Source organism: Furipterus horrens, unplaced genomic scaffold (assembly GCF_987537825.1).
Source record: "Furipterus horrens unplaced genomic scaffold, mFurHor1.1.pri manual_scaffold_1, whole genome shotgun sequence".
Classification (NCBI taxonomy): domain Eukaryota; kingdom Metazoa; phylum Chordata; class Mammalia; order Chiroptera; family Furipteridae; genus Furipterus; species Furipterus horrens.
Window position 1 is genome coordinate 139,853,356 of NW_028327171.1, and position 25,029 is coordinate 139,878,384.

The following is a 25,029-nucleotide window of genomic DNA, read 5'->3' on the forward strand; positions in this document are numbered from 1 at the left end:
GAGTTCTTACTTCCACAAAACTATTTCATTTTATAGACTATCTCATTCCACTATAGACTCTCTCTTTTCCTCATCAAATCATACTGTGCTAAACAACAACTCCATTATTTTATTCCTACCAAATATAACACAGATACTAGACTTGTGGTGGCAATTTTAGGTAGACTAAAGCTCACATTACAGGACAGTATCATGAATAATCATCAAGTTTCTTTGTCTCTCTCTTCTTTTATCTCCTGGCCAATCACTTTGCACCTGCAGGAATATTAACATTGTTTCCAATTTAAAATGGCGGACAAGAGGGTTTAAGTTTGAGTAGTGGGTACATGGTGCGATATATAGATCTTGTATCATAAAAATGTACACTTGAAACCTATATGATTCTATCAACCATTGTCACCCCAATAAATTAAATAAATAAAAAGTAAATAAAATGGCAGAGAAATGTTGCTTTCTTTCTCTCCCACTCTTAGTTATATTCACTTTACAGAATGAGCTACTTTAGAGTAAATTTTTGTGTTGCTTTGAAATTTTTTCTTTGTACTCAAAGGACTGAGAAGGCAAAATCTCTCCTTAAACTTTTGGAAATATTAAATAATTTTTGAGTCACTAAATACAGTTTTTTGTCCCACCCAGAAGGTAATAGTAAGGTCTAGTTGAAGCACAGAGTTTTGAAAATCATTCCTTGTCAATGTAAAAAGATCATCGTTTTTTGGTATAACAGCATAGTATTCCATTATTGAATACTATGGTTTACTTGACCAATCTCCTGAGCTTGGACATTTAGGTAGTGTCCAATGTTTTGCAAATAAAAATGATGCTACGCTGGAAAAATATAAAAATAAAAATTAATAAACTAATAGATAATGCCATGTTCAAAGAATAAGGTACTGTACAGTTCATGTTTGAAGGCATATGAATATGTGCATATTTATATATAGAGAGGTATTAAAGGGGCAATGCTTGGGCTTTGGGTTCCTATGTGGCAAACACTGAAAACAAACCTGTTCTCTTATTCAGTGATCATCCTGCTTTTAGGAATTACTATGTACAAAATCAGTGGAGAATATCTGAGGGAGATAAATTTTATACCAATACCCAAAAAGGAGGTTTAATAGAAAACTGTACCTTAGTATTCCAAATGCAGTCCTTCCAAAGAAGGTGCTGTTATGCTTTCAGGACATCCCTTTAAGAACCTGAGGGTGATAGTCATTAATCACCTTGGCCACTGTACACATAAGAGTTCTTGTGACTTCTACATCTCTCTGATAAGCCATCCAGGTCATGTGATACTGCTGTGCAGGCTTCCACATACAATCACCCCAAGATATGCCGATCCAAAAATTTCTCTTTCAAATACATCAGCTTTTAACTAAATGTGAAATGGTTAATATCCTCTTAAAAAGCAGATGTTCTATAACCTTGATGTAGAGCTAGATAAAGAAATATATAGTATGTAGATATTTACTTAGCTATATGTCTTTTAAAAGACACAAAATGACAACAAAAGTTTGAAAATTAACCTGTGATTAAAAAAATCAAATTGATGGTAAAACGTTTTAAATGATAAGATAAAATATTTTATTGAGTAATTTGAACATGAGTATTAATAATTTTTATATTCAGAATATTAATTCACATGTGTAATATATATTCTAAGTATATTTCCCAGTTTGTCTTCAGTTATTGTGAGGGATTTTTGTCCATTTTTTGTAATGTAAAGGGATATTTTAAAATTATTTTTTACAAAATCAAATTTATCAACTTTTCTGATACTGCATTTTGAGGAATCCTTTCTTTTCACCCAAGTTTTAGAGAAACTCGAGGTAAGAACCTAGTAGAAATTAATCAAATTGTTTACAAGCTGTGAATGCAAACTATTCTAAAAAACAAAGTCTAGTCCTGGCTAGTGTGGCTCAGTGGATTGAGCACCAGCCTGTGAACCAAAGGGTTGCTGGTTTGATTCCCAGTCAGGGCACATGCCTGGGTTGCAGGCCAGGTCCCCAGTTGGGCATATGGGAGAGGCAACCACATATTGATGTTTCTCTCCCTTTTTTTCTCCCTCCCTTCCCCTCTCTCTAAAAAGAAATAAATAAAATCTTTGAAAAAGAAATTAAATCTATATAAGAAAATTAAAAATTAAAAAATAAATAAAAAGGCAAGAATAATAAAAGCCATGTAAGATAGAACAAAATACGCTAAAATGATGTTATAAAAATAGCTATAACTTATTTTAAACAGAATTAATCCATGAGTGAACAAAAGTAGGTTTACGGTTGCAAGTACATGATACAGTTTATAGTTGTGTTATTTTATATTAATTATTGCATTATTTATTTGTAACATTTGTAGTCTGCAAACCTACTTTTGTCTACCCTGTATATTCTGAATAAAAATAAATGATTCTGATAAAAATAGATACATGATATGATTCTTTATCAACATTTAAAAAAATCTGAAACAGACATTTGTAGCTTAGACTCCTACAAGTTTTGGAACTGAGATTAGATAATTTCAGAAAATCAATAGGAAAACTCTTTTTTTATAGTCTGGAATAGTTTGAATAACATCAGAATCTCTTATTCTAATTTAAGGTTGAGCTATGAGTTTTTGTTTTGCTTGTTCATTTGTAACTTTCAGTTTTATATCCCGCATATGAGTAAAATAATATGTTTCTTAACTTTTTATGTATAATGTATTCACTTAGCAAGGTATTCTCAAGGTCCATCTATGTTGTCATCAATAGTAGTATTTCATCTTTTCTGATGGCTGAGTAGTATTTTATTGTATATATGTACCACATCTTCTTTATTCAATAATTTACCAAAAGACATTTTGGTTGTTTCCATGACTTGGTCATGGTGGATAATGCTGCATTTAACATATATCTTTACAAATAAATATTTCAAATTCTGGGAGTAGATACCCAGAAGAAGGGTTGTTGAGTCATATGATGACTTTATTCCTAATGTTTTGAGAAATCTCCATATTGTTTTCCATAGTGGCTGCCAAATATATGGTGACAGAAGATGATTTGACTTTGGGTGATAGGCACTAAATACAATATATAGATAGTGTATAATTAGAAATATACACTTAAAAATTATACAACTTATTAAACAATGTCACTCCAAAAAATGTAATAAAGAAAAAGAAAAAGAATGCACTGGTGAGTCACCAGATGCACTAAAAAAATTAGTTAACTTTTATGAATATTGATTTAATAAAAAAATGTGACTTTTAAAAGAAAATGTACTTAGTATCTGCATTATTAAAAAGACTTATGGTAAAATAAATAAAAAAGGAAAGAAAGTTGAGCTAGAACTTGACAATAGTTGTGCAGACAATTCAAACATAATATAGCTATCTTCATGTTAACCCTCTAGACACATTTTCAATCTCCTCTAAAAAATTATGTTTTCAAGTATTCCTCTAATTCAACTTTTTATTAAAAATGATCTATTTCCTTTAGATTATAAAAATAATTGTATATAATAGGATATGATTCTGATATATAAATACAAGTTAAAATTTCAAATTATAGATGTCCGTTTCCACTTGTTATGAGCTCTTATTCTTCTCTAATGTAATGTACTTTCCTTATATAAATAAGAACCCTTAGAAACATTTTCCTCTGGCTCTGATGACTTACTTTAACATTCTTTGGATTCTAGATCAATAAAATCTTTCTCCTTGTCTGCGGTGTGCAGCTAAGATAATTTAGGATTTTGCTATATTTTGGTGGCTGTGTATTATAGTGATAGAAGTCACAAATGAATACTAACTGGCAAAATTTCTGTCCAAATGCTGGACACATGAATAGTGGGAGCTTGTCCAGCACATATTAGTGGTAGGAGAAACTACTTTGCCCATCAATCACAGGAAGAAACTCAAATGACACAGGAAGATGGTGAAGAAGTACCTCCAAACAAACACCATTTGCTGCCTCTCTTGGTAGCCATTTTTAACATTTTAAAATGTATTTTAATGAAATGTGAGCTGCTATGATAAGAAAAAGTGTATTTGTATGGTACTTGGTACTGTGAAAAAAGCCCTAGTGTGTAAAAGCTTTGCCTTTCAATGAAAAATTTGCATTGTCTGTTCCCATTTTACAAAGTCATGACAATGTCAATAATTCCATAAAGTCAATAATATCAATATGACTCAAGTTATTTCGTGTTTCCAGTTTTAGAGGAACCCCAGGAGAGCTCTATTTACCAAGACAATGATGATAGCAGTAACAACATTTACTTTGAGAAAATCTGTGTTGTTAAATAAACAGTAAAATCAAGAATTATGACTATAAAATGGTTTATTTGAAAGCAAACCCTATCTATACAGTGAGAGTTTTAAAACCCTTAATGGTCATTTACTAATTGATCAAAGTTCTATGTATTCAGACATGATGACTCACTGAAATAAGGCTAGCATTGTTAAAAGCATTTGCTTACTTCAAAATTATTTTGAAAACTCTGTGTAGCTCAGCTCTGATTCTTCTATCCACTTACTATATAAATACAGAAAAAAAATACATTATTTTGTTAATTCCAATTCTTCATGAAAACAATCAGACATTTAGGTAAATTGACATGCAATCACGTGATAAAGAACTATTAAAGATCCCCTGCTAGAAAATAGCAATACATTGCTTTAAATGTCTCTGTGAATTTAACAGTGAGAAGATCTAGGAAAAAGTGGATGGGTTACAGGAATTTCAGTTTCTAAGTGAATTTTAGTCACCAATTGGCAAACTGCTTATAATGAGCCTTTGCATTTTTCTCAGAAAAACAAAAAATACTAATATAAAAGAAAGGAAAGTCCCTGCCCATTACTGGAAAATTTTTCTAATAACGAAAATGTGTACCTCACAGGAAGAAGAGAACTGATTATCTAACTAAAACCTAGTGACTTCTTGGTACATTAATTTGCTTTTCTTTCTCTGCTATAGAGGTGAGAGAGAGAAAGGAGAGAATAGAGAGGAAGGGTCAAGAGTAGAGGAAAAAGGAAAGGAGGGGAGAAATGAGAAAGAGGAAAGAAGAAAAGGGGAGAAGCAGAGTTGGAGGGAAGGCCTGGGGCAGAGGGAATGGGGACAGAAGAAGAGAGGACAAGGAAGAGAATGAGCAGGGCAGGGGAAGAAAAGGAAGGGAAGGGGAGGAGGGTGGAAAGGAGAAGGTGAAGGGAGGAAAGTGGAGAGTAGAAGAGGAGGGGAAAAGGCAAAGAGAGGGAAAAGAGCAGAGAAGGGAGAATTTTTTGGTGTTTGTCTTCTGTTCTTTATATTTTTCCCTGCCCATAGATAGATGATTCTGCATTCCTTGGCTTCAGAATGGAAATTGCTTGATGAGAAAGTCCTGAGCTGGCTTTTCAGAAAGCATATGTTATGTTGTATTTTGGAACAAGAGCAAGGGCAAAGAGTACTTGGGAGTGCAGGGTAGTGGGGTGGGAGAAATGGACAATACAAAGGGAAGACAGGGAAGGAAGCCCGCAGGCTGGCCCCAGAGTATTTTGCTGTGGGTGAAACATCTGTGAAATTTCCATCCCCCTCTTGAAGAAAGGAGAGTCTCAATAATGACTCATTAAATTTGCCTCCACAAAAGTGAGAAATGAGCTCTTAAAATGTTTTTGTTTCATTTAAACAATAGATTAATGTGAAATTTCCTATACACTAGAGGGAAAGAAAAACTTTCCCTTTAACTTTCCGCATTCTTAACTAGGATCTCTGTAATAAAGGACAGATTAACAAGAGAAAATGAAACAGAAGTTTATTAACGTATATGCCTGTCATGTATATATGGGAGATACACAGGAACAATGAGTAACTTACAAAGGTGGCTTAGAATTCAGGCTTAAATCTCATCTTAATGGCGAAAGGGGAGAAATGAAGACCTCTGAGGGGAAAGCAAATGATTTTTAGGAAAGTCAAATGGGTCCTTGAAGAAGAAAGGAGAGGTGTAAGATGTTGACAAAGTTTGCCTGAGTGTGTTGTTTACTTCTTGCTGCCTTTTCTGTCATACGTCAATCTTCCCTACTGGTGAAACTCTCAGGGAGGGTATTTATGACTATCGGTTCCTTTTTGAGGATCTATCTCTAGGCAGATAAGGGGAGTTCAGAGACATCTCTGCCTGCACTTGCTGTTTTTCAAGTGCCTACTGCTCAAAATAATTAATATGCTAAAGCAGCATATTTGGAAGTGACAAGTCCTAAATTTCTAGTCATATTTTGGGGTGGTATATGCTGCTACCCTTCAGCATACAACTTTGAGAACACAGCTTTTCATCTATCTTTCCCCAAATGTCCCCTAGGGTTGTAGTTTTCTTTCACTTTTGCGAAACAGTTAATTGTGGGACATGAATTGACCAACCACCAAGTTCCACCCATTTTTACTTAACAATCTCCTTACCCCTTTTTTTGCTTATCAAACATTTGGAAATAACCTGTCACAATTGTATCCGTAGCCTTAGGTACTTACGGAAACATTTTGCTACTCTAAATTTAATTTGGTTAATAGTACAACAAACATGCACTGAAGTCTACTTTAGCTCTGCTGAACAAGCCCTGAAGAATAAGGGTGACTTTGACAGTTTAAGAATTACCCTTTGGGAGAACAGAACTTTACTTAAAATCCTGATCATTAATTTTGATGGAAGGAACTAAATCATTTTTTGGAAAAAAAATTAACTAATTCAACAGATACTTATTTAGCTTCATTCATGGACAGGACTTTGAGGGAGATAAAAATCAGTCTCTACTGCCCAGAGATATATGTCGTAAGCAAGATGAAATATATGGGAATTAATGGTCAACTCTGAACTGGTACAAATATTTATCCTGGCAACTTGGTTGTTCTTTCTGTTTTCAAGAAAGAAGGGATGGAAGCTCACTTCCTTCTTTCTTTTCCCTCCATAGCTAGCTCCACAGTGGATTTTGCTTTCACACCGCCCCCCCCCCCCCCCCGTGACTTTCTAGCTCACAATCACTTTAACTTTTTAGGGGCTTATCTTAATGTCACAAAGAATCTGCTCAACATTATATCCCTAGCATTTAGCTTTGCACCTAGTGCAAAGAATATGCTGAATACTTTTTAAAAATAAATGAAGGTAGCAAATTTTAAAAAAAATTACCAAATATTAAAAAAATTGGACTATAGCTTAGAACTCCAAGCAAGTTCTTTATTTTCTTAAGAAATTTTTAAAATTTTTCTTATTTTTATTTTTTAAAATATTTTATTTCTTTTAGAGAGAAGGGGAGGGAGGGAGAAAGAGAGGGACAGAAATATCAACATGTGGCTGCCTCTTGCACACCCCCAACTGGGGACCTGGCCCACATCTCAGGCATGGCCCTGACTGGGAATCAAGCTGGGAACCCTTTGGTTCACAGGCCACCACTCAATCCACTGAGCCACACCAGCCAGGGCCAAACAGGTTCTTTAAAAGTGACTATGTTAAATAATAGTTTTCAAGATAGTATTTTGATGGAATGTTTTTATTTTTTTTAACACTATTATTAAAATATTTTAGAAGAAACAAAATGAAAAATAACTTCTTATGTAGATCTTTATCTCTATTTCTATTTTATATCCATGAAAGGAATGTGATTCTCCTACAAACAATGACACGGACTTCACCCTCAGGCTCACTTACTGGATATTTAAACTTAGGAGATCCTCCAAAGTTCTTGAAGAAAATAATATTTAAAAATAGGAAAAAGTACTAGTTTTGAGACATGTGTTTTATCCCCCTCTCTCAGAAATGAGAGAGCAGTACTTTTGGTCTGGTTAATTTAAAAATAAAAAGAGTAATTCATCTGTTGTCTTACATGTCTTGGTACACTGGCTTTCTACATGTATATATATATTTTTCTATCTTAGTAATCTTATGAGGAAAGGTATATTATGTTTTATGTCTCCATTTGAAAGGTGTTATATTAAGCCTCAGTATGGGTTAGTTGAATTGTCCAAAGTTATACAGCAAACATGTGGTATACTCATATATGACTGAATCAAATACTGTTACCAAACCAAAAGGGGGTTTGGCTGCCCACCACCACCAAAAAGCAAACTCAAGAACCAGAGGCTGGTGGGAAAGGAAAGAAGTGTTTGTTTTTTTTTTTTTATTTTGTTTTATTTTATTTAGATACTGCACAATCTGAGGGAATGGTGGACTCTTGTCTCAAAGCTCATCTCCTCCACAAAACCCAGACAAAACCCAGCTGTCTTCAGCAAGACCAAAACAAAAGTCTATGCAGAGTTCCTGTTCCTTTTTAAAGTACTGTCCCTTGGAACCTCAGGTGGCTGCTAAGTGATCATCCAGGTAACTTAGCTTGTCCTCAGCTGCTGTCCAGCTTCAGGATCCCTCCTGTTCCAACTTGTAAGACTGGTGCCACCATTGGCCATGTGGCGTCTAGGACCACAAGTTCCTGCAAAGGCACTGGCCAGTGTGTTGTTCACCAAGTGGTCAAGAGAGCATTTCTTTGTTCGCTTCTATGTCTATCATCTTGAGTGTGGGAGGGACCAGGAGCTTTCTCTGGTTTTAGGTGGGTCCACCTGCCAACCAATCCCTTCTTTTCCCTGGCTAGACTGATAGTCCCCTTTGGTCTAGTACCTCCCCTGCCACCATTTTAACTTCTATTGGGCACATGCTTGCCACCTCCTACTCCCACTCCCAACCGGGTACTCAGAGGGAGTAAAAGGGCTTTCACTCCTCATATTCAATTATCTTGCTAGCCTTGCACATCCTCAGGGTAAGAACTTCCTCCTGCTGCCATCTTGCCCAGGGATTCAGGGAGCATGCCTTCAGTTATCCAGGTAATGGCCCTGCCTGTGAGACCTGGCAAGACCTGGCACTGTCTCTGCATAGCCCCAGGTTGTTAGCCATCTTCTTCTGTGACCCCTCCTGTTCCCTGCCCTCAGCCTGCTCCCAGCAGTCCAGAAAGCCTATCTCTGTGTATCAATACTGCTTTACCTGGTGTGTTGTGGGAGCTCAACAAGGTGTAGGTATACAAAAGTGATTGAATTATTCAGGCCGGCTTTCTATCTTCGGTCTTAATTCTGAAACTCTTTGTTTTGGTTTTTATAACTAAAAAGACAGTCATCAGAAGACCCAAGCTTGCAAATAAGCAGAAAGAGATAATGGAGGCAGAACAATAGCCCACAGGCTTAAATGAATTATTTATTTTTATGACATTTCCTAGGCCTCTTTCAACATGATCCTGAAATTTTAACTTTTACTTCCTTGATTGTCTTATTACATGTCTAGATTTATGATCCAGGAGTTGCTAAAACACACATACTGAAAATAAAGTATATTCTAGATCCTATTTTAAACTTTTGACTAAAATGTTTATCCATTAAATATAAAACTCTTTCTTCAATGTAGAAATTCAGCATACATTTTTAAAAGATTTTATTTATTTCTAGCTAGAGGGGAAGGGAGGGAGAAAGAGGGGGAGTGTAACATCAATGTGTGGTTGCCTCTCACGTGCCACCAACTGGGGACCTGGACTGCAACCCAGGCATGTGCTCTGACTGGCATTCAAACCAGCAACCCTTTCATTCCCAACCCCGGCACTCAATCCATTGAGCCACACCCACCAGAGGTTCAGCATGCATTTAACAATGCCTCAAAAATCCACTTTCCCTTATCTGCAGAGCTGGGAAAGAATTTATCTCCAGCCATTAGGCTACAAAATCCAAAAGCAAGCAAGGAATGCAGACTTTGGAATCTGGCTCCTGGACAAACTTTTTGGTGTAGCTCACACACTAATGAGGATATCCTACTTGCTCTACAGGATAATATAAAATGAAGCTCACAGGTTCAGTGATATGTATAGTTGGAAGGCAAGGAAATGTTTACTAGCGTCTAAAGAGCGGAGCTGCTTAGGGAAAAGAGTGCAAAGCAGAGCTCATATTGTTTAAAGCAGAAAGCGAAACAAGCATTTTGCTGACATGCTTGTCTGTGATTGGAAATTTACGATCACCTTACGTAGGGTGGGAGGAACTAAAGTTAGCTCACAAATTCCCCACAGGGCAGAGTTGGAGCAGAAGTGTGTAGAATTTCTCAACCTGAGGCCTGGACTATAAAGCTGCACAGAACTCTCGAGAGATTTCTTTTTTTTTTTTTTTAAACAGAAGACCAGGAACTGTGAACTCCATTGGAGCCTTAGCCGGTAAGCACTGAGACACTGATATACACTCTGTACACAAATATATATTCAATGATTTTTTTCAAAGGGATAGTCCCTCTGCTAAGTGTCCTTTTCACAATGCTTTAGAAGCTTCCTCTGCCAAGTTCTTCTTCTTTCTTCTCTAAATTATATTCACAAAAGTAGTAAAATTCCCTAATTGCTATTCCTTTAAATTTCCAGAGATCATTTCAATCGTTTTAAAAATTTTATGTCAAATGAAAAGATCTTTACCAAGTAGTGAAAAAGAATTCATGTCAATAGTTCACTGAATTCATTTACTAAAAGATACTTTAGATTAATTAAAGTTAACCCTGTGGTTACTTAAGAAATGGCAAAATTAGATAAAAATTCAGATCATTAATTTAGCTTTAAGTCCTTTGTTTTCTGATAACTCTTTAGTTGTCTTGCAGTATTATTAGTCATTAAATATCTACTTAGAGGAGTGAAAATGTATATTTCTTAAGCACAGTAAGTTACACTTTCATTTTATGAAATATTGGGTTGGCCAAAAAGTTTGTTTGGTTGTTTCCATAAGATGGTTCTATAGTTGTCTTGAACTTCTTTCAAAATAATTTTGTTAGCTTGTATTGCTCCAGCTGTCATATCAGCATGCATTTTTTTTTAAAGCTTATCAAAATTGTGAATGTTTGTGCAACCATTGTAATATTGATGATGGAAGAAAATAAGCAACATTTTTGGCATATTATGCTTTATTATTTCAAGAAAGGTAAAAATGCACCTGAAATGCAAAAAAAAAAAAAAAAAAAAAGAGAGAGAGAGAGAGAGAGAGAGAAAGAGAGGGAGAAAGGCAGATTTGTGCAGTGTATGGAGAAGTGTCAAAGTGGATTGCGAAAGAGTCAAGTAGATCAGCTGAAGTTGATAGTGATCAAATCATACAAATCAATAAAGTTATTGGTGAAAATGAAAAATGTGTCTTTTATTTTACAGAAAAAACTAAATGGTCTTTTTGGCCAACACCATACATGCCTAAGAATATACTTTCTCTACATGGCTAACAGGGTTTTTTTGTTGTTGTTTCTTTGTTTTTTCTGCTTTTCTTTTAAAAAGGCGGGGTGTTATTTAAGTAGTAAATTGAAGTAAACGCATTGATCTTATTAATATGAAGATCAGCAAGTAATTAATATAATCCTAGATTTGAAATATGCAGTTGTGACAGAGCAATATCACTCATTTTTCAAACAATGATAGGGTTAAAGACTGCTGTTATATGCATATATATTAAATAATGTTTTCTTTTCCTCTTTCTCAATGAAAAGCTACACACTTCCTTTATAATGTCCTTTACCAGGTTCTAAACTTTGAACCCATGAGTACAAGTTGCTCATTTGAGGCATGATACCTAAAACTGTGTAAAGATTAACCACGGGGTAGTCATAGTCGTCTATTTAATGGTTTAATTTTTGACTCTTTGGTGACTAGGAGATCCTGATTTCCATGAGTCCATAAAAACAACCCATTTTTATGATTACAAAAAATTCAGCTATGAAGTTTTAACTGTTTAAATAAAATTGTGAAAATACAATTTACAAAATTTAAAAAGCTAAGTTGAGGGTAAAATAGCAATTTTCATCCCAAGCTATTAATATTGAAATATATTATGAGAATATCTTCTATCTCTTTATGAGGGACTTTACTTCACTAATTTCATTTGATCTTAATCCTGATCCTTTGAAGAAGGTAATATTTCACTTACTTATATTACAACACAAAAAGTTTAGGTGACTTGCCCAAGACCATATGTGTATATGCCCATGTTCTTCATGGGATTAACTGTGGGAGAGGGGCGAGGTGGGAGGAGCAGGGGAGAGCAAAGGGGAAAATGGGACAACTGTAATAGAAAAGAGTAAAAAAATTTAGCACTAAGTATGTCAAATATGAGATCCAGGGTTTTGTTTAACTTGAGTTGATTTCAAATAATAGCATGTCAATTTACTTACAAAAGGTAAACCTAAACAAAGCATAAAATTATGGCTTGAAAACCACTGTTTTAGCTGGTTTGTTGAAGGCAGGATTAAACAGCAGTTATTATGAAAGCAGCAGTTATTATGCATTAATAAGTTGCTTCCTTGGAGTGAGGGCATTGTGGTATCATGGGCACTCAACAGGAAGGGTTGATTAAAAAGACTAGATGGATTCACAGCCTGTGGTGCTTTGCAGACTGAGTAGAGAGCTGAAACAAGTAATAAAAGGAATGGGGCAAAGAAACCATATATATATATTAGGAAGCAAGAGGCAAGTAAAAATAAAGTGAGAGGTTCAAGTCTCAGGCCAGGAACTTGGCTGTGCACATTCCGCCCATAGGACATGACAGGATGCCGGCAGCACTGCTGACTCAGCTCCTTAGGCAAAATGTAGTTCCTGATAGTGACATTTATTTCTTCTATTTCTGTTTTTGTTTCTACTCTGTTTATTCCAGAATTTAGTTCCTAAAGAGGAGGAATAACACTGATACCTCAGAATTATTACAAGGATTGAATAAGAAACAAATACAAAGAAGCTAATGAATGAATAGGTATAATTTTAATTAAGGAAAGTTAAATTTTACTGGAATATGATGGTAACAAAATTATCTGTATTCCAATTTAGGTAACCCCATTTAGAGTTTAGACTTAATCCCAATAAACTCTCAAAATGCTGACTTTCCAAAGAAATTCCCAAATATAAGGCAAGCTCTCTTGATTCTGAGTCTCATTGGAAGTGTTCCTCTAATTATTTCCCATGTAGTTAGAATGGGAAAAGGTATCCCTCTAATAACATTGTCATTAGTCATGTCAAATAATTCACTCAAATATTTTGTGTATTCTTATTTAACTGCTAATTTGGAGGAACACTATCTAAAAGGCACTTCTCAACAATGAGATGACTATAAAGATAAATTAAACAAAATTTGGGCCCCCCAAGTGGAATAGAGTTCAGTGGGGTAGACCAGCAACTCAACTGAGTTATGGTAAGTACAGTCAAACCTTAGTTCTTGAACATCTCCCATCTTGAACAATTTGTCTGTTGACCAAGTTGTTCACAGGAAAAAATGTCTCAGTTGTTGAGCAAAACTTCAGTTCTCTACCAGACAACTCTTTCATAATGATACCTGTATGATCAACCATATGCCCCTCAGACAAAAAGGAGATTCGATTTTTGAGCAAATCAGTTCTCGAACAGGCTTCCAGAATGAATTAAGTTTGAGAACTGAGGTTCCCCTCAAATTGGTTTATAGTACAGACATACGTGATAGTAAGGCAGAAAAACAGCTCAAGGGGTTTTCAGAACAATGAATAAAATAGCCTCCCAGGCCTTCCACATAGTTTGTTTTAGGAGAGAATTCAATGATTCTCCAGACTGACTTGTCCTGTCTTCTTTTCAGGAACCACAGATGTTCTGTCTCCAGCTCTGTTGTTACAGCGATTCTTATTTTCTGTTGGAATCAATTCAAGCTTTAACAATCAGTGGCTTTGCATGACTCTGAAAATTAGTCACTCATAACAGTACTCCTACACTTTACTGTTTTATTGTGTTTCTTTATGATTCTTTTAAATTTTGCTCCTGTTTCTATTTGAGTGAAGAGTTATATTTCATAGCTCATTCCTGAATGAATTTGATTATATAATTGGCTAAACACCATTGTGATTGTTTAGTCAGAGTTTCACAGCCAAGTCATCCACAGATTATTGACAACATCACTGGCTTTCATGGGTCAAGTGTCCAGGAGAGGTCTAATTAATGAAAACCAGTCAAATGATAATGTCAAGTGGTAGAGTTACAATCCTCTCTACTAAGAAGGCATTTTCTTTCATTAGAAAGCTCTAAGTAGAGACCCATTTAGAATCAAGTTGTAAACATGGCAAGCATGTTTGATCTTTCTCATCCACACATATATCAAAAGAAATACAATATCTGACAGAATGTATTACTTATTACAAGATGTGCTCTCATAAGTATTATAAGTGTTCAGAGGAGAAAAGACTACTTTAGCTGAGACATCATGACAGGCCTCATGAAAAAGTCACATTTGACGTAGGACATTGAAGGATGACAAGGATCTGGATATGTACAAAGGGAAGCAGAACATTTTGGACAATGGGTATGGTGTGAGAAAAATCACAGAAAAAATTTCATGAAAAGTACAAATAATTTAGTATGGTCAGGTGTTAAAAGAACTATCAAGATCAATGGTGAAGTCATTGACTTTTGCACAGAAGCATGAATTATAACAATCAAAAGCCATTACAGGTATCAAAACTAAAAACTAAAAAATAAAAAATAAATGCTCAGTTGAAGCTCATTATCCTTATCTGGGAATATAAGGATGGCTCGTCAGGGGAGACCATTGACAAATGAGAAAGGAAGAGGTCAGGTAAGCATAAGAATTTAGTTTAGAGGACAGGAAAAATGTCTATTTTACTGGCATTGTATAAACTTAGACATGCAATTCTTTACGCCTAATACTGTGTGTGTTGGAGGAAGAGAATTAAATTGCAATTCTAGAGGCTTATCTGTGTTAGTTGTAGTTTATTGCTAGGCATTCTATATCTTAAGTACGCTCCATGAGTTTAAAATACCAAACGTATATCTTGTGATTCATTTTTCTCCTGAGCTACATTTATATATTCAAGGGTCAGCTTGATATTTATACCTGAACGTTCAGTATTTATCTCCAACTTAACATGTCCTAAATAGAACTCTGATTCTCCTCCTTAAAATATTTCTTCCCTAGGCATTTCTTTAGGTATTTCTCCCAAAGCTAAAATTTACCCCCTTGCTTGTCTTCACCAGAGATCATTTAAACTTTTTTTTTCAAAATATATTTTAAATCCAGATATTTCCTTCTACATTTCCTCTCATCACTTTAAATCTACTACCATTTTCCTTTTAATTGTTAAAATCATCTTAATTTGCCCCTCTTTTTATAACTAATAAAAAAGTGATTTTCATTTAATATAAAATTACATCATATCATTTTTCCACTTGAGATACTCCAATAATTGCTCATTAAACATAGAAAAATATGCATGTTTCTTTCTGGCCTTCAAAGTTCTTCATGACTAACTTCTTCCTCTGTGTCTCTTCCATCATAGTCTCCTACTCCCCCTACTTCTCTTATGCATTAGTTGAACAGGTCAAGTCCATCTGCACCTTAGTGCCTTTGGACCTGCTGATATCTTCTTCCAGGTCCACTGCTTCTCCATAATGTGACTCAGAAATGGCTATATATCCCTGCCCCATAGAGATGCACTTGAGGTCCCATAGTAGTTATTCTAGACCCTGTGACTCTTCTTTTTCCCCCCCAGCCCCTCGCCTCGGCCCACTGGCAAAGGCACCAGCACTGGCACCGGGGCCGGCCACCCCCGCCCTCCCCGTGACTCTTTATCCCAGTACTCTGCTCGGTTTAGTCACAGATCTTAAAACCATCTGCAATTACATAATTTAATTATTTTTCATTCTTCCCTTAAAAAGTAAACTCCACAAGGGTCACTACTTATACACTATCTTATACACTGCTCTTCCACTAGTGCATGGTGCGGCACGGTGTTGCTCAGTAAATATTCATGGAAGAGTAAATAAAGGGAAGAATGTAGAAGTGAAGCCAGCAAAAGTATACGTATATAAACCAGACTAGCCTGAGGGAAAACATTTTTGTTCTCTAATACCATTCTTACTCAATTTCAAAAAGCTAAAACTTTGAGAAATATTTTTTAATAGTATAAAATGTGGGTGAAGTTTAACGTATGGCTCTAAATCTGCGTTGTTATTTCTCCTCTTCAGAAAAATTGTTTGCCTTTCAAAGATGTGGGGAATGTTCAATGATAATTAAATGAAGTATAATGTGGTTTCAAGAAACACCACAGGTTCCTGCTTTGTTCTCAGATACGGTAATGAAAGAGAAGTTTCTTGTTATTAGCAGGAGAATGGTCTTCACGTGCCCCCAAAATACTATTATTTAAATTAAAGTTTCCCTTTTTATCAATATTGTTTTCATTCACAGTAAAGAATTTTTTAAGTTTTTATTGTATATATCTCCAGAGTTTTAACACTATGATCTAAGAATCACTGGGGTTGAATTAGTGGAGGAAGGCTAGGGTGAAGGACAAGCTGGGTGGCGCATTGTTTTTCTACACGTTCACAAAAATATCTTCAATTGTTACCTTCCAGTAAGGCACCTAGAGGAAAGGGTGAAGTTATATATGTTCCGCAGTCACTAATTTGGATCATTTTCCAGAAAGTAAAACTGGCATTTATTGAGAGCAAATTACCTAATTCAATCCTTTCAATATTCCTAAGTGGCTATTATTTTCTTTATTTTATACATGAAAAACACTCAGACATGGAGTTTAATGCTATTTCGATAACTGTACTATTTCTGAGGTTGGAAAGATGGGAATCTTAGTTAAAGCAAAAGATGTTTTACCTAAAAGGTTAATTTTCCACAGAAAAGAAAATGATGGTGGATTTTGTTTTTTATTTTTAGAGAACAGCTTGTAATGGAGCCTTTACCTGTTGAGTTACCAGCTGACACAGTGCAACGTTTGGCATCTGAACTTAGATGTCATCCTACAGATGAGAGGGTTGCCCTCCGTCTCGACGAGGAAGATAAACTGAGGCACTTCAGGGAGTATTTTCATATTCCCAAAGTGCAGGATCTGCCTCCAAGTAAGAATACTAGAAGGGGTTTTATTTTTTAAATTAATTTACTAACTTATTTTTGTTACTGCAAGTGTTTTCCATAGATATTTGAAAATCATTCTTCCAATACAAATAGAGCCATTGCAATTGTCTGAAAAACAGCAAGTTCCTGGTGCTACCAAATCAATCTGTCAGCCTACTTTAGCCTCAGGTTTTTTATTCTCCTCTCTTCTTCTGAATAAAATACTTACAGGGTCCTTACACTATCATCTACTTCTCTGAAAAATAGAGTGACTGATTTAAAAATTATAGGCTCTGGCTAGGTAGCTCAGTTGGTGAGAGCATCATCCTGATATGTTAAGGTTGCAGGTTGAATCCCAGTCAGAGTACATACAAGAATCAACTAATGAATGCATAAATAAGGGAAACAACAAATTGATGAATCTCAATCTCTCTCTCTCTCTCAGATCAAATATATATATATATATATATATATATATATACACACACACACACATATATATATATGCAGATGAATTTACTTGTTCTTTAAGCACTTTGACCTCAACACAGTTCTTTTTTAATATCTTAGTATTAGAATATTTCTGATTTTGTGGCACCTAAGGTTATTATACCATATTTGCCTTAGAGAAAACATAATTTGGGGACTTGGTATATTAGGAGGGATTTTATGTAAATAGCCATTTTTGTGTGCTGTGAGTAAAGATGGTATGTATAAGACTTACAAAAAAAAAAGAAAGGAAGAAATCAGTGATTAAGATATGAATAATACACTTAAAAAGAATAATGAAGTATGCTAACTCTGTTCATGGTTAGGGAGATGCTCTGTTTTTAAAAAAACTAGCTAATACAGGTATACAAAATAATTTTTCATATTTGGCTTTGCTTCAATTTACTTCAATGAAAAAGGATACCAGGTTGAATAAAACTGATCCACCAAAATAGGTTTCACAGTACACTTTAAATAAAGTGTGATTTCCTTTTTTCTTCTGATTAAGTGAGATGTGCTCAATTTTAGATATTCATAATCTAAGAGAAATCAGCTAGTATGACTTTGATGTGAGATTGAATCACATAGCTCTCTTAACTGGCTTCTGTGTTATTATGTAACACAGTATGGTACCCTGTAGAATTATGGAAAGATGAAATAAGAGAAAGCCCTATATCCAATCTAAAGTTGCTTAATATCAGTTGAGAAATACATTGATACAAATGACAGCTATATGAGACCAGACAAAATGGGGCAGTAAGTGAAGTGTTCTGAGATCACAAAAGAAAAATCTCTACATCTTTCTAGAATCTGTAACAAAAGGACATTTGGATTTGAATCGTAAGGAAAATAATTGTTAATGTGTAAAAATGAGGATGTTAAATCTAAGAATATTCTTTCAGTGATGGGAAGGAAGGGCCACTGTGACTAGCAGGAAACAGCGTAGAAGTCCTCCAAAATAGTAATAAGCCAACTGAGACAGGTCAGCTCTGATGACCTTGCCCCAGTGTGCTCTCTATGAGCTGTCTGAGAGGTTTGATGTGCTCCTATTCGCAGTATGAGAGCAGAAGCCTGGAGTGCCACAGAGATTTAAGCCACCTTCTCGGAAGGCAACAGGAGCTATAAATCAGGAATCAGTGCTCCAGAACTTTATGACATTTATTGAAAGTTTCAATTTCCTCACAATGTGATAAAATTTATTTCATTCATTTTCATGAGTGATAAGGAAAACAGACATATCAAAGTAAGCAAACAGGAAGTCAGGCCAAGATGGAGGCATAGACAGACACGCTGTGTCTCCCTCCACAACTAAGAAGAAATGCAACTACCTCAAAACTAGAAACAACCGGAAGTCTCAGAAAATAAAACTGCGTGGAAGTCCAGCAAACAAAGATATTAAGAAGAAATGCTCATCCAGACAGGTAGGGGGGGCGAAGCAAGGATGGAGAGGACATGGTGTGGTGATGGCAGCAGCAGCAGCAGTGGCAGGCCAGCAGAAAGTGCAGTCACACATTTTAAAAGTCAGGAGGGACACCTGGGGAGCATTCCCAGTTCCTCACTGGACCTTGCAGCCCATGGTCCCAGCACCAGGGAAAATCAAGCCTCATTGCTTCTAACTGTGCAGACCAGTGAAGATTGGGGTGGAGGCAGAAACTGCTGCTCTCAGCAGAGTTTGCTTGTTTAAAGGGCCCCCATGGTCCTAGAATGTTCGCAGACCCACCCATTTTGGGAACAATGGCCAGGGCAGCAGCTAGAGGGGTGCCAGTCCAGTGCGGAAGTGGGAGAGGTGCCTGGAAAAGGAGCGAGTGCTGGGCAGGTGGCATTATTCCCTCTTAGACCCCTCCCCACATACACTGCCACAGTGTGAAACAGGTCGCCCTGTACTGATGAATCCCTAAGGCTCCACCCCTTACAATGTAACAGGAGTGACAGTTCTACCTGGGATTCGGAGGCAAACAAACACAATAGCCTGTCAAGATGAAGAGACAGAGAAGTATGGCCCAAAAGGGGGAACGGATCAAGGTTCTGGTGGGAGAACCAAGCAACGAGGAGATAGCCAACCTAACAGATGAAGAATTCAAAACACTGGTAATAAAGATGCTCACAAGTTTGACAAATATGTTTGAGTATGGCAAATGCATAAGAGAAAAAGTGAGGGCTATGCTAAGTGAAACGAAGGAAAATCCACACAAAACCAATGGTGAAGAGAAGGAAACCAGGGTTAAAATCAATGATTTGGGACATAAGGAAGAAAAAAAACAGTCAACCAGTGCAGAATGAGGAAGCAAGAATTGAAAAAAATGAGAAAAACTTACCAAATTTTGCGAGGTAATGGACATACAAGTCTGGGAACCATGGAGGGTCCTGGGCAAGCTGGACCCAGAGGGGACCACACCAGGATGCATAATGATTGAGATGCCAAAGGTGAAAAATAAAGACAGAGTCCTGGGGGCAACAAGAAAGAGGCAGAGAGTTGCCCACAGAGGGGTGCCTTTAGGACTATCAGCTGATTTCTCAGAGGACACTTCGCAGGCAGGAAGGGACTGGCAAGCACTATTCAATGTGATGAAAAGCAGCTTACAACCAAGATTACTCTATCCATCAAAGCCGTCATTTGGAATGGAAGGGCAAATGAAGTGCTTCCCAGACAAAGTGAAGCTAAAGGAGTTCATCATCACCAAGCCATTATTATATGAAATGTCAAAGGGACTTACTTTAGAAAAAGAAGATCAAAACTATGAACACTAAAATGACAACAAACTCACAACTATCAACAGCTGAATCTAAAAAAATAAAACCCAACTAAGAAAAGCAGAATAGGAGCCGAATCATAAGTATGGGGATCATTTGAAGAGTTATCAGCTGGGATTGGGGAGGGGGAGAAATAGGGAAATGGTGCAGGGACTAAGAAGCATAATCAGTTGTTACAAAATAGATAGGAGGATGTTAAGAATAATATAGGAAAGGGCGAAGCCAAAGAACTTATATGCACGACCCATGGACATGAACTAAGGGGAGGGGGGGATTGCTGGAGGGAAGGGGGTACTGGACAGAGGGGAGAAAAGGGGAAAAGAATTGGAACTGCTGTAACAACATAGTCAATAAAATATACTTAAAAAAAGAAAAGAAAGCTCAGTTTTTAACTTGGAAAAAAAAAAGTAAGCAAACAGAAATAGTAACAGAACCTTTCCAGTAAGGGCAGATGGTGGTACTACACAGAGAGGGAAGAACATGGCAGAAGTACTGAGAAGAGAAAGTGGCCAGTTGTCCATTGAGCCTTCAAGTTGGGCTGAGTTGTCTTGGGAAATGATGCTAAATGACTGCCACATCTAGACACACATTTATGAGCAATGATGACTTCCTGGGAAGTAGTGGTGATGCACTAAGGGGTTGGTGTCTTTGACTTTCTTTTTTAAAGATGCCTTTATATAATAACAGGATTTCAGGTAGAACCCAGCCCTGAATTTCCAGGAACAAAAGGCTGTTGAAATGAAGAGGTACACAGAAAGTTAAAATGGTATTCTGAATTTGTTGCTTTTTCTGTTAGTAAATCTAACACTCATTACCATGATTTCATCCTCATGTTGAGTCACTTTCATTCAACAAATATTTATTAGCTACATTTTTATATTCCTCCTCATGCTTTGAAACTGCTTTTAAATCTATCTCTCTCACTCCTAGTTCAATGAATTCACAGTATAAACAACTAACAACTAACAAGTCATCATGTTTGTCTTGGGAGCCACTGTGGTGTGAGATTGCTGTGAATTCCTGGTTCTAACTCTATAGTTGAGTAAATTTTAAGAAGCAAGTAGACTTTCAGAGCCACAGTTCCTCCATGTGGAAAAGGCAAATGTTGCCGAAAAATGTTTAAGGTCTTACAGAGTGAAAATGAAATTTAAAAAGGGCCAGAATGTTTGGACTTTTATTGCAGACTTTTACCTTTAATAGAAATTATCAATACCAGATCAATGCAGGACTCTTCTACTAAGCTTTGAGATGAATTAATCAGAACCCAAGTAAAGATAACATTGTACATATAAATATTTCATTATACTAAATAATTGATTCTAGTATGCTGATGATAGGTATAACATTTGTTCTAATTGGACATTCAATAGAAAATAAGAACGTACATATATATAGTGAAAGAAGATGAATTGATTCAATGAAGAACTTAATCTCTCCAGGGGAGGCAGAAACTCTGATAAAGACTTCTGGGTCCTCTGACCTGGATGGTTCCCAGAGATGCCTGTCTACCAGCCACAAGGCCCTGTCCCACCCCCACCTGCCCTCCTGCCACCTTCCCTAAATACTGCAGGTACTGCTTTGAAATAAGAAGATGCTTTTAAAAGGAAAGCAGAAATAGAAGAGACTGTGAGATAGATTATTGAGTTTCATTAAAAAGCTCTACATATTATCAAACAGGTTTTACAAAAAAAAAATATTACAGAAGAATTCTTAAGGGAGTGTGGGAAGTTTATCACACCTGCTCACTACAGCGATGTCATGGATGAACATTCTATTATCAAGCTCTGTCACAAGAAGCTAGGACTTGTACCAAAACACAAATAAAAAATTTCTACTAAAACTAATAAAACTATGCTATTACCAAAAGAATGTTTTTCAGCAATTTTTGTTATAAAACATCTAAGTTTTCTGAAGCACAATTTCCTAAAACTCCAGTGTGGGTTGGAGAAGAAGAAAGACATCCTGATTTTAGATGCTACAGGAAGTACAAAGTGGCCATTCTGGAGAAGTACAGTTATGCAGTACAGCCATTAAAACATCAGATATTGACAACCCTGACTGTTTTGAGAAGCAGTATGAATCTAGTTCTTCTAGTACTCATAGTGATAGTAGCAGTGATAATGAGCAAGAATTTTTCCTCCTTTTTCTGGGCAAATGACCAAATGCAATAGGTATAATGCCATAGCTGGGCAGAAAAAAAAAAAGTCATGAAAAAGATAGCTGGTCAAGAAGCTCACTTCAAGAAAGAAGACAAAGAACAGACAATAATAAATATTACTGAGCAGTTAAGCAATTGCTGATTAGCTAGTCAGGAGAAAGCTGCTCCTTATGAACTTCTTTCACAAAAAGTAAATACTCCAATTTCTTCAAATAATCCTTTGCAAGAAAAATTAGAAACTTCAGAAATAATTCTAATAGACATAAGTAAGAATAGTGCTGAACATTTTAAGAGGAAATTTGCCAAATCAAACTAATTTTCTAGATAAGCTTCTCGTTCGGTGCACATGTGTCCTGAAGTTGCAAAAGCAAACTCTCTTAAAGTCCTGAAGAAGACTTTGAAGGGAAGACAGAAGAAACTTTGAGGTTTTTGTATGGCCTGACTTATGCTTCTGTGTGTCAGAAACCCCCTTCAGCTCTTCTGGTTAAAGAAGAACTTAATGAAGATGCCATAAACTCTGACCCAGATAGTCATTCCTGCAAGGCAGGAATCTCAGGACACCTTAGAAGAACTCTGCCTTTTTGAGCCTCAGTCATTTAACCACTGCCAAGCTATGAGAACTTGAAAAAAGAAGCTAACACATTAAACCAAAGGACCATAGAGTTTTATAGAGGATGATACTTTTAAATGAAGAAACCACCGAATCATAAGAGTCAGAAGTGTTTGATCCCATCTTTCCACTGATAGATTCAAGTTCTTAGAACCAAATTAGAAAATACATCATACTTGAAAAATTGAGTAAAGTATTGCCTGGACCTTTGGGCCTCTTCAGATTATATTAGGAGATATTTACACACAACTTAAAAATCTTGTCTGAACTTTCAATTTAACAAGTAGAAATATTATACACAAACCTGCAGAATGAACCCTAATTGCCGTGGTGTTGCTGTCATTACTCACCTCAGTGCTTGGCATTCAGAAGTATTCTCGGGAAAATATGGTGTTTACATACTGTATGGCCACTGTACCTGAATAATTAAGTTTAAAGAATGAAGACCTTGACATTTTAACCATCATATTTAGAGCCAGCTGTTAACCAGAGTGGTATAATCCACAAAGAAGACAGAGAAAATGAACTTCTATACACCATTTCTGGAATTCCAGCCACAATTATGGTCTGAAGGTGACTAATAAGTAGCTTTATTACAAAAAACATCTTTACCTTCTAGATATATACTCCCTGCCTTCCAGGCCCTAACTCTACAGTGACCGCCCCAGATAGAGGAGAACCATTTTTTCCCAACAAGGATAACCAAGTCCTTGCATCCCTGGCTATAAAACATAGTAATTTGATTTAAAAATAAAAGTTAAAGTCTTAAAACTTAAATGAATATTTAAGAAGAAAGAATTTAAACAATTTATTTGTTATTCAAAAAGTACAGTTTTGAATGACAGAAATTTATTTCATTAATCTCAAAGTTCTTATAAATTAGGTATTGTCAAAGTGTGTGGTCTCCTGACCAGCTACATGTATGTGTGCATCTCAAATGATTGTTAGAGACTAGCATAGTACCAAGAACAAATGTTTTTCAGCAGCTCTGAATATGAAAAACAAAGCATATAAGTAAACAACTTTTAAGCAAATGTAAGTATCATAGCTCCTAATATAGGCTTTTTAAAAAACTAAGAAAAAGCTATAGGCATAACCTATAGTTTTATGATATTTTACCATTAAATATTATTTGCTCTAGATTTCTAATATAAATTTTTATGAAAATAAGTTAATTTGCCTCTATTCCAAATGGTTTCTGAGATATTATTAGAGAAAAGGTAAACATTGGTTTTACTCAGCATGTGTTGCACTCATTCATGACCAGCATTCTTCTGGAGAGAGAGGCAAACACAGAGAGGGGGATTGATTCTGTATTTTCTGTATTTTCAAGACTATACTTAGCTTACATAGCTCTTGTTTGGTTTTAAAATAACTGAATAGTGCCCTTTACAAATTAATTTTGGTAATGCCACCCAGAAGTAGAAAAATATAGTGCATCTATAACATACATGCACATACATAAGTAAACATACAGATAGACACAAACAGAAATTTAGTCAAATCTCAGGTACAAAACTCAAAACAATAGTTGGATCCAAATTGTGTTTCTGTCAGATCCAACAAGTTAAGGTTACCTACTGAAATAGCCAAAATCTTTTACTAAAGATTTTTATTTGTATGCCATAAGGATGATTTTAAAGCTATTTTTGGAGTTATTTTGTTTTTTTTAGAAGCTTCTTTATATCAAGCAAAGTATTATCACATTGTTTCCAGAAGGTATGAGAGCTTTTCTTCTTAAGGAAACCCCTTAACGTGAACTTATCTAAAAACAAAGTTTCCCCAGAAAAACCATTACAATTCCAAATTATCCAAAAGATCCCCTATCTTTTTCAGAAAAAAAAGCAAGATCCTAGACAAGGACTAAATGGAATCTATCTTGCCTTTGGATTCCCTAAAACATCTTAACTGTGTTTTCCAAGAGCTATTTCAAAACACCAAGAATCATATGTTTTCCTTGTTTGTTTGTTTTTTAAACAAGATGGATGACTTACCACGAAGCTTTAACAAAGAAACAGAAACAGAATGGAACTAACAAACAGAAATAGACAGTAAGCATGCATAATGAAGTTGGAGAGCTCAGAATGTGAAGAGAGCAAATCTCACACAAGAGAGACTTCCCCAACAACTCTGTGGTCAGTGAGAAAGCAGAGTGAGTCCACAGGGCTCTGTGGGTACCAG

General features: G+C 35.9%; 1 protein-coding gene and 1 pseudogene across 1 annotated transcript in view; both read left to right on the forward strand.

Moving 5' to 3' along the window:
• Positions 1 to 10,090: 10,090 nt before the first annotated feature.
• KYNU (kynureninase) overlaps positions 10,091 to 25,029 on the forward strand; it is a 99,394-nt gene continuing 84,455 nt past the window's right edge. The window contains exons 1-2 of the mRNA XM_090267315.1: positions 10,091 to 10,161; positions 16,664 to 16,845. Coding sequence (XP_090123441.1) covers positions 16,677 to 16,845 — 169 coding nt within the window. The 5' untranslated portion in view covers positions 10,091 to 10,161; positions 16,664 to 16,676. The remainder of the gene's footprint in view (positions 10,162 to 16,663; positions 16,846 to 25,029) is intronic.
• LOC150021981 (putative RNA polymerase II subunit B1 CTD phosphatase RPAP2 pseudogene) lies at positions 21,578 to 23,419 on the forward strand (annotated as a pseudogene).